Here is an 18,651-nt window from a genome sequence, read left to right on the forward strand (position 1 = left end):
TATCACTGAATATCACTGAACAACTGCGATGACTCGCTTAAAGATAACAAGATATATATTATTTAACATTAAAATACTAATTACAAGACAAAGAGTTTTGTATGCTGGCGAAAGTTCGCTGAAGTGCTCGGACAACATATACGTGTTTTGTTTGCTAACCTAGTCACCTCATGTGTACCCATGTGCATACTGGGGTAAAATATATTTTTGCTCCTGGAGCGTATGGTATTAAAAGGAAATACGAAATTAGATATTAGTGTGATACCGCTCACGAGAGTGAATGACCTGTGTGTTGGAGTTCGTGGCATGGAACTGCGTGCAGTGAGGAGTCTAGAAAGAAGCCCAAGGGCGGGAGAGAATCCCGATGTTGAAAAGCTTGTTTTTTTGTTTGTTTGTTTTTTTAACGTAGGTGTTCGCTCACATTTAACAAACAAGTATCCCGCACAAAATGAAACTTTCGTCATTGAACCTAGTTTTGCACTCTGGTTAGTATTTAAAGATAAAGCCCCAGATCCTGCACATCTGTGATATTTAGTAGAGTTATTACAAGCGTGTTACCGCTGTTAAGGTCTCACAGAGGTTCCGACTCTAATCCACGAGACAGTTCTCGCGGGCTTGAGACTTTTGCGAGAGCTTTTTAACGACAAGTCAGCGGTGGAAACGACTGTATCATGACGCCTGAACAATTGTGCCATCGTCAGGGAGGGTGCTAAGGGAGGTAAAGGAAGGTTGGTTAAGATGGAAGAGGAAGTAATTTTAGCAGCCAATAGCGTGAGGCTACTTCTTGTTTATTTGTTTGTTTCCTTGTGATCTCATGACTTACTTGTCTGTTGGCAGAGCAAGCGGGAGGAGCGGGAGAAGGAGCGGGGGTTGCAGAAACGGCTGGCGGACCTGCACACGCAGACGCAGCGCCTGGAGCGGAAGGTTATGCTGCTGCGAAATGAAAACGAGATTCTGGTAAGTCCTCCCTTGCAGATTCAGAAGGAGGCTAGCTACCCTCTTGCCACTGCTTTCTGCAAATCAGACACACTTTCATGCCATGTTTAAGAGCTGGGCTTGACAGCTCTGGTGCATGCTAGACTTGATTTTTTTTCGTCTTGCAGAAGAAAAAGCACGAGGATCAAAAGCCGCTAGAGGAGAAGATTAAAGTGCTGAAAAAGCGGAACGCGGAGCTGGCCTCCATTGCTCGACGTCTGGAAGATAAAGCCAAAACATTGCAGCAAGAGAATGCAAAGAACAGAACGGTCAGTGTAGTCTTTCGGTGTCCACGTTGTCACATGTACGGATGTACGATAACATGGATAGCTGACTGCCGTCTAGCTCTCGGAAGTCTTAAGTAGGTCACGTGCTGAGCGCGAGGTAAGAGGAACGACCGTTTATGTGGTGCGCGCTGGCAAATTCAATTTTCAAGCTAAGTTTTATATGAAATGTTTTTTGTTGAAAGATCTATATGTAGCATTTCTGCGTGAAAACAAATGCTGATGTGCTTTTACTCTCGGGGAGAAGTTGATTATAGCTGAATATAGTTTATGTAAATCCACAAACACTTCGGCATCAGTAATAAGTAAAATATAACACGCACAGACCCTAGCAGGGAGAGAGGGGCCTTAAAAGGGTTATTGGCCATGCGGATCTGAATTCAGATGAGATATTTATAGAGCTCAGCTTCGTTGAATTGTTTTGTCAGCCTGTTGGGAAAAAGATAACAGTATAATCGATGAAATGAGAGTTTTTAGAAATGCAGAAATATCCGCGATTTTGGAGCTACAGTTATGCACCGTATTGGCCAACGACGAATCGCATAATACACCCTTAATCAGGTCAGGTCAGGTCAGTCCCATGCCCGGTCCGGGCGTAGGGGGGACGTCCGGCAGCAGCAACAGACAGAATTTTTCCACCGGTCCTGTCTTGAGCAGATGAGAGCAGGTCTGCATCTCGCGTTCCTCCACTTCTTATGTTGGTGACCCAGCTTTTTCCTCGGACGACCACGACAACGGCTCCTTCGAGGGTTCCTTGTAGGATCGCTTGGACAGGGTGTTGTGGCGTGACGTGACCGAACCAGGCGAGCTTGCGCCGCTTCACTGTTGTCAGAAAGGGGCTCATGTGGGCCCACGAGAGGAGGTTACGGTGCTCCGTACTATGCGTTGGTCTTGTTTCGGGTACGAGATGCGGAGGCAGCCTTCTCAGGCACTTGTTCTCAAAGGCCTGGAGCTTCTTTTTCCGTTGCGGCAAGCAGCGTCCAAGTCTCGCAGCCTAGAGTAGGATTGACACTACGAGGGACTTGTACAGCCTGTGCTTGGTACTGAAGCTGATTGAGTTGCTTCGCCAGATCTATCCAGCCTGGACATTGCGGATGTTGCCAAATACCAATCCTGATACGATCTCTGCTGTATAGCGCAACCATCTCCTAGTCAGGGTGCACCCAATACTTGAAGCTGTTAACCTCCTCCAGTTTCTGGCCGTTCATGACGATGTTGCTGCTGCTGTCGGTGGTGGAAATAATCATTACTTTGCTTTTTTCTGAGCTTATTTCCATGCATAGGCCCCCGCTCGCCTGAGAGTCTGTCCGTAAATCTGAAGTTCGTTGTTACTGCTGCCATGAGGTCAATGTCATCTGCAAGCGGAGGTTGCACATGGGTCTGCCACAATGGAGATTGAGGTAAGGTGTTGTGGAGGGTGTCCTGCATGATTTTTTTCAAGGAAGATGTTAAAATGGATGGGAGAGAGTAGGCACCTTGACGGACCCCGATCGTCATTGCGAAGAACTCGCCTAGTTGGTTGTTGAGTAGTACCGCGCTGGAGGCGTTCTTGTAGAGTGCTGCTACCATCTGGATAGTCCTCCTCTATGTTGAATGATCTCATGACCTGCCAGAGTCCATCGTGCCAGACACGATCAAAAGCTTTTTGAAATCGATGAAGTTATGGTATAGTTGACGTTGATGCTCCCAAGTGTTTTTTCTATCATAAACACGGCAGTTAAAGATCTGTTCTACCGTGCTTCTTCCAGCCCTGAAGCCAGCCTGTTCTTCTGCAGCGTTCCTCTGCAATAGGTTTTAAGCGGTAGGATGATTCTGATCATTACTTTCTTGGGTGACTTATCAGACTGATGTTCTGTAGTTCTGGCACTGCTCAGGTTCCCTTTCTTAGGGAGTGGGATGACGATAGACTGAGCCCATTCTTTTGGCCATTTCTTTTCTTCCCATATCTTTGACACAGTGTGTGAAGGCTCCTGGTTGTTGCGTCTCCTCCATGCTTCAGCAGCTCAGCAGTACGTTGTCCACACCAGTGACTTCCTCCCTTCAGACTGTGCATAGCTTCTCTCACCTCATCAGTGAGGACTGGCAGGTCTTCAGCCTTCTTGTCCAGTCTGGTGATGCTGGAGAATGCTGTGTCTGGCTCGATCTTGTAGTTGTACAAGTCTTGCAATATTTCAGTCCAACGACTTAGTACAGCAGCGTTCCGTAAGGAGCTGTCCGGCGCTGTCTTCGATGACTGTGGCTGGTCGCTGCTGAGTCTTGGTGAGGGCCTTCAGTATTTCATATGCCTTCTTGCTGTCTCCGCTAGCCATGCCTATTTCCACGCTGCAAACACTGGTCTTCGATCCAATCTTCTTTTGCCTCCTTCATCCTTGTTCTGATCTGCTGGTTGAACAAGTCTTACTTGTCTGCTGACGTCGGGTCTCGACCTCTCCCTTTCTTCAAGGCTCTCCTTACGTCGCAAGATCAAGGATGTCGTCTGTCACCAGGGTTGTTTGCGCTTCCTCTGCTTCCCAGCACTTCGTCTGCAGTAGAGAGTGCACCTCTTTGATACTTCCAGCAAGGGCGTTATGTCGCAGTCTATAGTAGCCAGGGCTGCAAATTTGCCCCCACCTGGGCCTGGAAGATCCTCTCTGTGTCCGGATCTTTGAGCTTCTCAAGGTTGAATCGGATGCGAGGGCTCTTATTGTTGTCACGTCTCAACTTCAGTTTCAACTTGAGGCTAGTGAGGACGAGGTTGTGGTCGCTGCCTATTCAGCGCCAGGAAAGGACTCGTTTGTGCTTTGTTGATGCTTGATTTGAAACGCTGAGGCAGCAAGATGAATCAATCTGGTTATGGACAGACCTCCCGCGCGAATGCCACGTTACAGTTCTTGACTTCTGTGTCGGGTGGAGGTATTGGCAATGGTGAGACGGTGACTCTGAGCGAATTCTAGTAGCCGTAGGCCTCTTGCCGTTGGTGTTGCCTAGGCCAAACTTGCCGACTGTTCTGCCCATTGTTGGTAAGCGTCAGGGCCGATCGTAGCATTCAGTCGCCAAGGACAAGCAAGATGCTTTCTTCGGAGTTTTCTTGATGATGTTGTCCAGCTCCTCGTAGAATTCCTCAATCTCTTCATCTTCGTGTTCTGATGTTGGGCGTACACTTGTATAATGGTGATGTTGTGCGGTCGAGCAGAGATTCGGATGGAGATAAGTCTGCTAGAGACTGGGTGCAGCTGATGACAGTTCCAGCCACCTCCTTCCTGACAATGAAAGCAACACCACGTTCATGCTTGATTGCGTCTCCGCTGAACCAGAGCTTGTGGCTTCATCTGTAGTTACTCCCGAAACCAGTCCATCGGACTTCCGCAGTCCACTATGTCCCAGCGTAACCTGTAACTCGTGTGTGAGTTCTTTCACTTTGCACTGATAGAGTGTCGAACATTCCATGTTCCGATAGTAGTCCCGTGGTAGCAGCTTGATTGTAGACTTGGGTGTAGACTTGGTTCAGTATCACACTTGTCGCCCTCCCTGAGACCACCAGAGGGGTGCGCGGTCGTTTGTGATCCGGGCCTCGATACCTGATCCGGCATGTTGCTTCTATTCTGTTTCGCTCCATAAGTCCTTTCAGTGGCTTTGGCGAACTGGTGAGCGCCCATCTCCTCTCCAAGATTTTTATTGACGTCATAATAACACGTCAGCCCTCACAGGCGTTTGGCCCGCCAGCAGAAGCGGTTACCGGGTGTAGCCAGGTTAAGGACGAGCCAGCTGTGAGAGTGATTGCATTGAGATCAGTGCTCCCGTCTGTCCCAAGACATTGCTAGAGCCGGGAAAGTCAAAGTGCTTTCTACATATGACACCCGGACACTCTCATAAAGGAGAGAAAAATGACACATGACAAAATGACGTAAAAATAAAGTGACGTCAGAACTAAATGACGTCCTCCAGCCAAAGGTCAGCGTCACACGCAATACAAGCACATCCGGGCAAAGATCAAACATGTCATATAGCTGGAATGCATTCTTATAGCAACATAGCTGCACATAACACATCCAACACGAATCAGTCTATTGAACGACGAATGACCCCAGCACACACAAAAAAGTTCACCGATCCAACGGACATAAGCTCACTGAACCGCGCCGCCCATCGCCAAGGCTGAAGGTGGACAAAGAATTACGACGAATTGCAGTGACCAAAGCAAAGAGGCACTACACTCTACACACACGATGGCAGGCCCATCAAAATTATACATAAGCACAAGTCCAACACCAGGAGGATGTTAGATAAAACAAAAAAAGACGACAGAGCTCTTCCCCTTCCAGCCAGTTGGCCAGGGGACATAGAGGGGTATACACCCTTAATACACCCTTAATAATAATGGAGCTGAAAATACAGCCGTTGTGACATCATGTTACAACACAGTATACATGTACTAACGTGTTCGTTATGACGACCAACAAGCCTATTGTGCTTCTAGTTGCATAAAAGTATAACACATCAAAATCAAAATCAAAATCAAATCAAAACAGACTTTATTTACATACGAGGATATAGAGTACAAAATACTTGATTATGATAATAAAAATCTAGGTTTGGGTACACTGGGATGTTCAGACAACGACAGACTGATGTAACGCCTTAGTATCTCAGTCGGTATGCGCCGCCTCACTATCTGATACACGATAATAAAAAAATTCCGTGAAGGACGTTTGTAAAACGTGCTAGTAACATGGGCTGTAGTATCAAAACAAAGGTACATGCCTACCTCTGGGCTTGCTGGAAATCACTTCATTACCTACATCTCAACTAAGCTGTCTATAGCTATAGCTGTGGGCCGAACGCAAGACGAGGGCTTCTAGATTATCAGTCAACCTCCTTCGTCACTGGTTTCCAGTAAACGGGATTCCGAAAGGCTTCCAGCACTTTGCTAACTCCAAGGTAACCTTATCTATGCTTCATAGCTACGACCCCAGTAGTTTTGATCATGTGATGGCAGCTGATTAGCCAGCGACACAAATATTTTTACAGTCCATCATTTCGACGATCTTTCGGGCATGAAGCTTTGTGTTCATGTAAAAGAGATGTGTATAAAGTGATATCAGTTGCTGTTATTCGCAAGACATGATGCTTTTACAGTTAGGTACGTAGGCGTGTTTTGAGGAGGAGGAGTGATACTCTTTAACACTCAACGGAGGCTGCTTTTTTGTTCTCGCTGTGTGGAGTATACCAGCCTTTGTTGCGCCCTCGTACTTTCACTTCAGATTAAAATACTCGACAGATGTTTTCGTATGATTCATGAAAGATAACAGATGAGATCTGTTGATATCGACAGGACTGTGTTTACCAACTGCCGATCACTTTGTAGAAGCAGGCTGCTGCGTGTGTGATGGCGGAGTTTGCTATGCAGTTTATGGAGGTGTGTGACATCGTCAATGACTGGGCGTGGTTTGCTAGTTTTGCCGCGTTTGGACAGATTAATGGGGGAGCGGGTGGATTAGACATGTCTACAAACAGCAGCAACAACAGCTGATTCGGCAGGACACTAATGCAGCATTAGCAGAGGAGGGAGGGAATTGGGTGTTTTACGCTGTCAGAAACGTGGGCAGAGAAGCCGGCCCTGTTCACAGGTGTCACATGTTGAGAAAGAATAGCATACCCCGAGAGGAAATTAGAAAGCAAGCACACACAGCATTTGTAGCAGAACGAGATGGTGGGATGATGATGGATGGATGATGGAGGGATGGATGATGATGATGATGATGATGATGATGATGATGATGATTTACTTTGACTTTGACCCCTGACCTCCATGCCCATGTGCAGAAGGCCAGAGACGAGGGCGGCGTGGTGTCGGACGGGGAGCACCTCAAGCGGATGTTTGCCCGCCAGCGCGCCAAGGACCTGGCGGAACACGCCAAGAACATGCTGGCCAAAGACTACGAGCTGGAACAGCTGCGTCGAAAGTGCCAGGAGCTGGCCGACCAGCTGAGCAACGGTGACAGCATGGCGCCCGAGGTGGGTCTCTCTTGGCATTGTCTCGTCACGTGCGCCGTCTGTAAATGACCATAGCGTTTATTAGAGGAGAAGATGTGACCCACAGGGTTCCTCCATCTTCTGAACTGTATCGTCACGTGTTTGTGTGTGTGTGTGCGCGCGCGCCTGCGTCTGTGTGTGTGTGTATGTGAACTGAAGCTTTTGCTCATGAAGCGATGATCAAGGATCAGGGCATTCAAGTGTAGTTCTTCATCAGTCTGAGTAATTAGAACGTGTTCTGTAGATACAACTGAGACAATAGAACATTAGAAGAGAAGTTCTGTAGATATAACTTCTGAGTAAATAGAACATGTGTTCTGTAGATACAACGTACTTTTGAAATGAGAATATTTTTCTGTACTATTTTGTACCAGCATGTGGATTTTATGGCAAGTGCATACTAGTGTGCTATAAGCATGAAGACTACTGTGAATAGTAATAACAACAACGACGCATATCAAGGCGCATATGGAACTTTCAGTTCAGGAATATAACAAACACGCTAAATATTACAAGCATAAGTGCATAAAGGAGCCTGCTTACAAATTTTATTCAGAATGCAGCTGTTTTAACTTTAAGTGTCTCTAAATGATCAAAAGATTTCATGGATACCTTCTAGAATGTTTGATATTTACTTTTTGTATTTTGTATCAGGATGTGTAAACATTCCTCGTTTCTAATGTGTGAGCTTGCTCGCGAGAACAGGGTTAAAAATGATTTTAAAAAAGATAAAGAGTAAATCTGCCGATACTTACCGCTGAGAAAAACATAATTAAAATACAAGTAAATGTCAGACTAACGACATATTGATTTGAAAGTTTTATCTTGCAGTATACTTGCTCAAGCGAAACAAGTTATAATAACTGCACATTGAAACGTTTCATCTTGCAGTATGTTAGCTTGGTTATCACATATGTGTTCTTTTATTTTTGAAACCTCTTAGAGTGTTTGTTTACTGTTACGTGAATGTCGATATCCGCACAGACGTTATTGGTGTGTTTATGCACCCTTGCATTCGCAGAAAGATTTCAAAAGGATATATGCTAAAATATTAGCTTTGTCTTAGAAATACACGCAGTCTTGCCTTGATACTCCACAAAGCTGTTTGGCTGTACATCAGACTTAGTCCCAATCGCTGTCGATATGGATCCATACATGTATGAATGGGCGCTGACATACTAATTAATTGGAACTCATGGCTTCTAATAGTTGATTGATAGCTTAGATTGTTAGTTTAATCGAGACATTATAACTGACTAGTATTTACGACTTCCTTAATTAGCCCTGAGTGCTCGCGCGTGCGAAACCGACGGAATGGTACACTAAACGAATTCCACATCTTACCTGGTTTTTAGTTTTACTCAGCTGAGACCGGCAAATGATTGGCAGTAGTTTTTTTTATTTAAACAAGACTTCTGTTATTCGTCCACATTCGTGTTTGTTGGATTTTGTAAACACAGTTACTGTTGACGCTAAAGATTTGTGCTTTTTAAGACTCCAGGAAGCGAAGTTTTACTTACTGAAATAATTATTAAATGATGTTTCTCCTAACTAGCTAATAACAGCAGCTTAAAGTCATTCATTCCCTCTCATTAATTCATTCGTCGGAGGCGATGTTGTAACACGGTGGCGCTTTGTTGTGTTCGGCAGAATGTCCAGATGTACAGCGAAAAGGAGGAGCTAGTGAACATCGTCAAGCAGGCGGCCAAGGAGCGACTGCAACTGGAGCAGCAACTCGCGCACAGCAGAGACAAAGAGGTAAGAGTTGCATCCCTTGTATCGCAAGTCTGTACATTGTACGAGGATATAGTTTTCGTCCCCTTTCCCTTCTGCCCATCTCCCTCGCTCTGCAACTCCTTGACATTGCTGGACTGATGTAATTTAGGCTGGTAAAAGACTTTGGGGCCTTAATTTTTTAAGAGGCTGACTAGCGCATGGCTGAGTACCTCCAAGGGACTAATAATGCTGCTATATTCTTGTACACTCACGCACCCACAGTGCGAGAAAAATTCCATATTTTATACATTGCTGCAGAAGGCTGATATATTACGCAAAGCATGCAAATTTGTCAACATTTTGTCATATCGCCAGCAAATAAGATAGTATATCAAGAAACGCGCTATGCACTACGGGTGTGTACACCAGGAAATGAGAAAGAATAAAGAGAGATTTTAGAGAGAAACGTAGGAGATGCAAGATTAAGAACATTTAATGTATTTGTAGTGTGGCTGTGCTGGAGTAACACCCTTTGTCCCGACGAATTTGGCGCCCACTTGTTCCAGCCTACGAGTCAAGAATTTATTGCCTGTCGTCTGCACAAAGTTCCCTCATTGTCTTCTCCCGTGCCGAATAGCTGTTCGATTTCGGCTGTAACCGCGAAACGACACTGTTTTCGAGCTTGCTGATTAGTGAAGAAGGGTTTATCCCATGAGCGGGTGGGTGGGTGGAACACAGAGGGATCGAATGACAAGAGAGATTACGACTATACAGCCAGTGCGCAGGGCAGGATGTCGTCACAGTGTGCGCCGGCACTATTTTATGACCGCCGCTACGCACATTGCCGGAAGCGAACGTTGGGGAGATATAGATGTCTAGACTGCCCTCATCTCCCCTCTCTCCTTCCGGAAAACGATCGGGTGCAAAGAGAAGATAATCAGGTCCCTCTGTCTCTCTTCTGACATCTCTCGTCTGCAATTCCGATTTCTTACTTCTTAAATAGCGAAATGCCCATGACCTGCTATGATACTGGCTGAAAAGGTCGTTCTTTTCTGTGATAAGTTTGCATGCTGACATTTAAGTGGGATGGGTAAGGTGTAGTTCACAATTTTGTTTTCAAAGGACGGGGTGAGTGCAGAGCCTCGCAAGTTTGTAAGATCACTTAATTATTTATTTTTCTTGTTTTGATGAATGACATGTATTATAGATCATAGATCGAATGGTGCCTTTGCACGGTGATTAATTCGGAACCTCCGTGGTGCTAAATCGACGAAATTCCAGATTCATCGGATGGCTCGTTGTAGGCAGTGTAATGATGGGTTTTTTTTCACTCGAGTGTTGACCTATGTTGTGTGATGTGGGATTTAATTGTCTGTGACCTCCTGACAGTTTCTCGATACAGCGAAATAAATAAATGCACTGACTTGTTGAACGGCTTACTTTCACCGGACAGTTGCGCTGCCTAACAGCTGCAAGTTGACGAGGATGAAGATTTTCAGTCGCACGTCGTGGACTCTGAGTGTATGGGCCGCCATGAGATTCCTCCATAACACCGTAAATCTCGTTTGGTCTTGATCGAGGAACTGCGGGAGACCCCACCACCGCCACTGCACTGCCACTGCCACCGTCCCCTCCACCCCTTCCTAGTTCCTCGTGTGCATCGTGCAGTAGCAGGATATCAGATTTTTGCCAAACTCTTCCTCGCCGTGACTGGCGGAGTATCGTCTGGCAAATGGCGCGCCGGAAGGGTGCGATTATGTGGTTGCTGTGTCGTACGCTTTGGGGGTTGGGTGAGTGGAGGAGTCGTGAACAAGTTACGGTTGGTCGTTGGTCACATACGCATGCTCAATGCACGCAAAAACACACGAGCATGTATCATGTAGTGCCCGGAAGGTGAGTGCTGAAGGGAGGCTAGGCGAAGAGACGGAGAGTAGTGTGGCGGATTACTCTTTCATATCAGCGGCCTGACCACTCCGCAACGATTCTCTAGGCTCCCCACCCCCACACAAACCTCACCCCGCACCCTTTGACCAAAGAGTCTGAATCTCTAGACCTCGACAGCCTCTTTGTCTTCAGTTTCCCACAACACGCCGGTCCAGACGTTTTCCACGTTGTGCAGAGGGTGATACCCGATAGGTCACTGAGGTCTGTCCGTTGTCGTCGCGAGCCAGGCGCGCGTTCGTGACGGTGACGTTCCGGTTGGTAACTTTTGCGCATCAGAGCGTGCGGCAATTTTTGGGAGGACCGCGATTTTTTAAAGCAAAGAGGAAACTTTACCATCGTGCACAAGCATATATCAATTTGAATGTCTACTTGGACGGCTGCCGCAAACTTATCATTTACTCCTTAAAAAATTAATTTGCATTCTAAGCGACTCTTTTGCGGCGAGGTTCGCGTGCATCTCACCACTTATTACACATTACCCAGCTCTAATCTTACGCGAAGAGCTCAGAAAATGGCCCCTCGTCTCTGCCATCCAAAGACAGCCGCTCCTATTACCACAAGCACTACGCATGACATGCAGCAGACGTCAGCGACTTTGACTGATGATGCGAGAGGATGCGATGGATTGCGTGCCCACGCTCATCGCAGACTCTCGAGCCGTCAACCAGTCAGAAGGCTTCAGTTCTAGCAACCAGCCAATCACCACTGCGCGTGGCTAGCTTTAGTTTGGAACCGTTTACCAAGTTTTTTTTTTTCCGAGGCAATCAACGATGAAGTGCGTTTAGCCGAGTGGAAAACATTGGGAAGACACGTCTGAATATGCATATGGGGAAAAAAAAAAAAAAAAGAAAAATAACGTACATTTCAAGAGTTTTGGAAAGCAGAATTACCGAGTGTTTTTTTTTTTTTTTGGTTTTTTGTGACATTCTCAGTGGTATTTTCTACTTTTCTTCTCATAAACTCGCCAGATTCCTCGTCCAGTTCTTTCCTCATATTATTATGTTTAACCAGATACCGCGACAGTCGGGACGTGTCTGAGCAGACAAGGGAGACTGTAGAGTTCTGTCCCCAGTCCCAGCAGCCTGTCCGCTGCCCAGACGAGGCCAGGTTTTCGGGTCCAGGAAGCGGGTCGCGGCCACACGCTGTTTCGTCCAGACCGGCGGCTGGGGGAAGTGGGTGCTGGAAGGACAGTCGCCACCCTCCCTGCCTCTCTTGTCAGTGAGGTCAACTATAAATGTGTTTCCATTTCCATTCCCTTTCCCCTGCCCTGTTACTTGGTAACCCTATCAATGCCCGATGAGACTCAGCAATCTCACCAGTATCCAGGTTTGTTAAGGTCATTCATGGCCAGGTCATCTCACGAATGCGACATTGAGGCTGCTTGGACGGAATTTTATGTTTTTTTTTTCTCTCTCTCTCTCTCTCTTTTTTTTCTTATTCGAGGGTTTTCACTATCTGAAGACAACACTAGTTTTCCCCTCACCGGAAGTCCAAGAGCTTGTTTACTTGGAATTGTTTTATTTTCCCCTTCTGATCGTCAGTTGCAGTTAATGAATAAATGTTCAAACGTGAACAGTGCTTATCAGCAGACGTTGATATCTGACTGCGTCACTCGCCTGTTGATCTGCTGACAGCGGTTGCCACAGTCGCGAGAAAATGGCCGCCTTGGTGACGCTGCATCTAATCTGTCCAGGAGTGGTCGCAAGTATGGTCTGGGTTCGCTCACATTGATGCTGCTTCCAACGCTCCCATGTATCTGCCTGTATTAGGTGGCTTCATCCTGTGAGCCATGCTGCGGAAGGAAATCTTTTAGGTTGAAGGACGATGGACGAATACATGAATGGGCGATTGATTGATTTGTTGATCTCGCGTGCTTCAAGAACGGAATGAAACCAGCGGCCAGGGATCGCCGTAACTTGGCCTACAAACAAAATTAGAGACGGTACACAAGAGACGCATGTAGTCCCGTAAGAACGATAATCTCAGCCATAACAACAGTCTGGCAGCTTCTCCTTCTAATATTGTATTGGGTCATAGTGTAGAAAGATAATATCATGCAATTACCATGCTGTTTGTTGGCGGCTGTGTCGGTTATGTCGCGTGACGTTCAGTAGGAGGCATGCGTTACCCATCCTTGGCCTTCTGAGGCACAGGCCAGTTTAAACAGACATCTTTCTCGTCCCCTACAGATCTCAGCACGTCTCCTTGTCACCTCCCTTCATCCCTTTTTTTTCCTTCCTTTCCCCTCATGCTTTCATCTCCCATCTGCTCACGTGTGGTCGGTGGTGATATTTTTAACATGCAGGATTTTCGCATTATTTTTAGGAATTTAGGGAAGGCTCGGCAAACAACAGGCTTGTACGCAGTCATGTACACAAACACACAACATAGACGCACGCTGCGACTGCAATCGCTCCCGCCTACTGTACAGGCATGCACACGCGCACGCACAGTACCCAGGGTTGGTGCCTTTACTATTCTCCTCGATCCCCCACCACACCTCCTGCCTTTTCCTTTTGCTCCTGCTGGGCCCAACACGAGTATCGATCTCCTCGCCGTGACTTGCTTGTGGCGGGCGGCGCTATTGATTCAAGGGAGGACGATTCCACTAGCACCAGTGCGGACACTGCCAGCCTGTAGTAATGGTCGTAGACTTGTGCAGGAGTTGTCTGCAATCTCATCTGATAGCCGAGCCTTGTTCCCGTTGTTCGTGCGTGCGTGTGTGTGTGTCATCGTTTGCGAGCGTGTAACAAAAGGCGAGAGCTTCGTGTCGTAGGGATTAGAGTTGGCCATTCACCAGCACCTAACCTCCGCCTCCATCATTTCCATGCCGTCGTTGTTCAGGAAGTGCCGGCGCGCGCACGCACGTGTGTGTAGGTGTGTGTGTGCACGCGCAATCCCCTCACCTCCCTGCAGCGCATGTAAGGTATGGGGCGCGGTGTCGAGCGGGAACCGTTGCCGCAGACACGTGGCTGCGTCAAGCTTGCGGTGACGGACCTGACGCTAGCAGCAGCGTCGCGTCGCTGTGGTCGCCGTCGCTCGTCCTCTTCGGGCCTTGCTCTCAGCCTTTTGTTGTACCGTCGCACGCGCGCGCGCGGGTGCGTGTGTGGTCTGTGAGTGCGTGCGTGCGTCGGGACCACCTCGCGCTGGGCGCTGCAGTGTGTGTGTGTCGGAGTAGGGTGGGGGCGCTAGGCCTGTGTCGGACTGCACGTGGGAAGCAAGCGTTTTCCCAACACAGTACGTTGGGTGGTATAGTGTCCAGCATCGTTCGCTTTCTGGTCTCCATCAGCAGCAGCTGCAGCAGCGGCGGCGGCGACGACAGCAGCAGTGGAAGTATACGTTTGTCGCCTGGGGGTGGTCGGAACCTTCTGCTGGATTTCAAAGGGTAACGGACTACTACGGTGTTTAAATCTCGCTGTCCCTATGGACTGTTTAGTGTAGTCAGCAAGCTGTGTCAGCAGATATTTTACGAGATTCTCTGGCATTGATTGTCCGTGCAGACTTCTCTGCCGGCAGACCCAGTCTCATTCTAGGTGATGTATGTTGCATACTAGTGTGTGTGTGTGTGCGAGTGTGTATGTGTGCGTGCGAGAGTGTGTATGTGTGTGTACGTGTGTACTCGCACTAATGCGCACTAAATACAGGTACATCTTTACAATAAAGTGGGGTGGTGGTGGGACGGTGCTGATAAATGATTATCGGTGTTCAGCTTCAGGTGAGTGGGTGGGGTGTGGGAAGGGGTGCTCAGGACTGACGACTGTTTACCGGACTGTACAGGAAGTTACTCTGGTGTGAGTCTGTGACCGTTCAAGAGAAAATAACTCCCTGCGGAGCCGTAGTGCGAAGGCAGGCTTTTTATTGAGTTGCTTGGTCGTACACATCGGTGTCCAGATGGAGAAATTGCTCCTTCGGGTGGGGAATGTTTCATTTACTGGCGTGCGCCTGTGGGGAGAGATTGACACGAAAACGAACCCTGTATAGTGTTGTTTTCTAGCAGATGTCAGATGTTTGGTACAATTTTTCATGGTAGACGAAGAAGTTCCTTTATTTTCAGTGGAGAGTACAATTATTTTAATTACGAAAGCGGTCACAATGTTAGGATGAGAATGCTATTTCTAAGGAGAAAGTAGTGTGTGCGATACATAAAACCGTCAGCACATGAATACTAGACGTGATGAGAGAGAAGGAGACTTAAGGCACAAGAAGGTTATGAAATCCTTGTATTCAAACAGATAAAAACCCATAAATACTTAAGAATTCAGTGACTCAGAAGCGGGGTTGGAGTGACAGAAATATTTGAGAAGGTATGAACAAACAAACGAATAGATTAATTTTATCGGTTGGTCTATCGATCCGAGCAATCCAAGGATTGTTTAAAGACGTGTGGAGGAGATAGAATAGTGAGGCTAACATAAGATGGGACCGCAGGTAATTGGATCACTTGGAGTGCTTATCTATACATCCATACAACTCTGTTAACAACAGGATACGATGCCTCTTGGAGACATCTAGCATCTAAGGCCTTGAACACAAGTAGTGATGTATTAGACATCAGTCGGTGGCTTGGAGTTTCGGTTGTAAGGGAAGTAAACTGCTTGAATGAGAGACCGAATCGTAAACTTCTCTTTGTGTGTGTGTGAGAGTGTGAGACATCGATTGATCGATCGGAAATGGAGGTCATGGCTGCGCAAATACAATACGCTCGCTGCCGTACAAAAGGTTGTCGTGGACATATTTGTCGCTGCTCGGTAACCTGCCTGCCTGCTTGCCTACCTGCCTGCTTGCCTACGTGCTTGCCTGTCTGCCTGCCTGCCTGCTTGCCTGCCTGCTTGCCTACCTGCTTGCCTGTATTTACAGGGGTGTGCGCTGGAGGTACACTTACATCACCTGTACTTTGAATGCAAGACACTTTATTTTTAGCTCATATGTTTACGGCCTTGATTGTTGAAACAAAGAGAGTGCATAGACAGGGATTTAAAGTACAAATCGCACATAGGAAACAATGTTTTATTTTGAGAGCTATTGTTTGTTGCTTTCTTCTTTTCACGACACATTTTCTGTGCCTTTTACTTCACGTGCTTCGGAACTCGGGCGTGTAGAGCAGTGATGCTATTTCCTTTGTTGTACAACTCGTGCAGGCTCCCTGTCGGGTGGTCTAGACTCTAGACTGCCTGTAACACCAGGGGACGCACTACGTGACACTGAGTTTGTCTTCATCTCTTCCATCCGGCTCAGTTGCACAGCAGCATTTTCTCTCTTTTCTTTTTTTTTTTTTTTCTTCACATCGCGGCGCTATCAGTTTCACTGTTTTCCAACTCTTCTCCTTCCCACCACCCACATACTTACATGTAGACCGTTTGATTACTTCTAGGTGCCCGTATGGACAGGTTTACTTGCGCTTTAGCTTCCCTTTCTACTTGATGCGCTAGATAGACTTCTACCCCACCTCATCCTCCTTGCTGAATTGCAAACGAGAAATAATGCAGAGCAAGAGGTATTCAGCGTGTAACTGCTTTGGATAAGATGTGAATAAACCTCGTGTTTCCAGTCTGCATCATGTAAGAATTTATGGACTACTTTAAAAGAAAAAGTCTCATCTGCCAGCGAGATTCGAGGAAAATAGTAGCCCATTAACGGCCAGGGTCTGAGCTGAATAACACACGCCCTTCAGACAGTTATTATCATTTACAAGCACATTAGCTGATTACTCCACAGGTGCGTGACAGGTATCGGCTGGAAGACTACAGTTAAAAAGAGAAGGATGTTCATTGTGCTTGCTGGAGTATGACTTGTAAACAATGTTGCCTGATCGAACTGTGATTGTTACACCAGTGTTCACAGCTTGCACCTAATGACACCCGAGTCGCGACAATACCCGGGCAAAGAAAATGTCAGAGCTGCACGAAGTCGATGTCTGGTGCGTGTCTGTCTTCACTCTCCGTTTCATCGTCAACGACTCGTTCTACCGTTGCTGTGAACGTGAACGGTTCCAACGCGGCCTCAAAGCCATTGTTACTCTCCTCCCAGAGACGTCGGACTGTCGGTAGCCACCACGGTCCAACGTGCACGCTGTCGTCGTCGTTGGTGGAAGATCGACGGACGATGGCTTGCCGGATGCTTTATGATACTCATTCTTTCAGTAGGCTATGAGACCGTTTCGTTTATCATAAAAATGGCCGTTCATGACATTCTTTCTTTAATTAGGTGATTGGATTAAAACTGACCAGTGTCTTGGTTAGATAATTGGGCGTTAACATTTCGTTCGAACAATCATACTAGCCGTGACTAGGCATGTCTTTGTAATTTATGTTAACAAGCATTGCACATATGCACCGACACTCGTAAGCACGAGCACGCCGCTCGACACGCACTCACTGATATGCATGCGTGCACGCACACCCGCGCGCGAGCTTACTTAACCAAGTTGCATTTGTTTTCTCACACCAACCTGGCTTACGATACATAGTTAATGTTCGTTATCTCTCAAAAGCATTTGCTGTTAACTGCGCTTTCACTGCATGCCGAAACTTGATTGCTGTGAAAGGTTGTCGCGAGTAACTTTGCTCTGTTGGGAATAATTCTCCGCAGACCAGAGCTGGCTAGCATCTCCGATGTCATTTCTCCTTTCTGCATCGAGAAGCTGAACGACCTCTTTTATATCTTTTCTGTCAAATTTTGTTTAATGTCCATTATCGGATTTATTTGGAAGGGGACCGTGTTAGCCATTAACATACTTTCAGCCACTGATGCTCTGTGACATTCATGTTAACACCTGCACAGTTAACTATGTTTCAGCAGGGTGGACAAACTGAGATTATATCGTTTCGACATCACCAGTGTGTTTGCGTGTGTGCTTGCGTACATGAGGGCATGTATGCCTGTGTGTATATCAGTATATGTACATGAAGGTGCATGCATGCGTGCCTGCTGGCGCGCAGGTGTGTGCATGATCCCTTTGTTGATGTCCCTTTCTGTCAGATGTCAGCCCCTCTCTCCCCACTCCTCCCACCCTGTCCGTTGTCCGATTATTGGCCTCCTATAATTTGCCAACTTCCGTCAGGCGCCATTCATGGTGTGATCATGAACCCCGCCCCATCTCTGTCTCCCTCCTTCACCCTTTCCTATCCTTCACTTCGCCCAACCCCTTCCTCCAATCCGAGGACAATTGCTCGACCCTGAAACACGTCAGGTCAAGTCCAGAGATGTGCTTGCTGCACGGTACATCTGCTGCGTGGTGGCAAGGGTTCGCAAGCTGCCAGACAAATGGTCTCCACCACCCAACGACGTTGTGTTAGGGTGTTAACGTTGTGTTAACGTTGTGTTAACGTTGTGTTAGCGCTGGTTAGGGTCCTGCACTCCATCGGCGTGGCATCGGATTGTCTTCCTTGACTGCGAGATGTTGCCGCAGATGCCTGTCGCTAACGACACTTTTGCGAGTTCGCATCAGCGAGCGTAAATTGGAAGCGACTGGTGGAAACGGCGAGCCTTCTGATAAAGGAATTGCCCTCGTTCAGGCTTCTGCCAAGAATGAAGTCTCTTCACACACAGGTTCCAGTCCAGTGAACGTAGGGATATAAAGACCTCATGTGTTCGTCGACAATTTACATACAGCCTGTGGCAAAGCGGCCACATCGTCAGTGCCCATCACTTTCTCTCTCTTTCTCTCGTGCGAGCGCGCGTGAACACACACACACACACACGTATATCTGCAACACATACA

At 47.1% G+C, this 18,651-nt stretch overlaps 1 protein-coding gene across 4 annotated transcripts in view; it reads left to right on the top strand.

Annotated features, from left to right (window-relative positions):
* Positions 1-18,651, top strand: part of LOC112562103 (trichohyalin-like) — a 126,447-nt gene that overhangs the window by 26,690 nt on the left and 81,106 nt on the right. For 3 of the 4 annotated variants that reach the window (XM_025235113.1, XM_025235110.1, XM_025235111.1), the window contains exons 3-6: positions 838-957; positions 1,104-1,244; positions 7,062-7,253; positions 8,922-9,029. In XM_025235113.1, coding sequence (XP_025090898.1) covers positions 838-957; positions 1,104-1,244; positions 7,062-7,253; positions 8,922-9,029 — 561 coding nt within the window. The remainder of the gene's footprint in view (positions 1-837; positions 958-1,103; positions 1,245-7,061; positions 7,254-8,921; positions 9,030-18,651) is intronic. The other variant, XM_025235112.1, reaches the window with a different exon arrangement.

This window comes from Pomacea canaliculata, linkage group LG4, assembly GCF_003073045.1.
Source record: "Pomacea canaliculata isolate SZHN2017 linkage group LG4, ASM307304v1, whole genome shotgun sequence".
In the NCBI taxonomy this organism is placed as follows: Eukaryota; Metazoa; Mollusca; class Gastropoda; order Architaenioglossa; family Ampullariidae; genus Pomacea; species Pomacea canaliculata.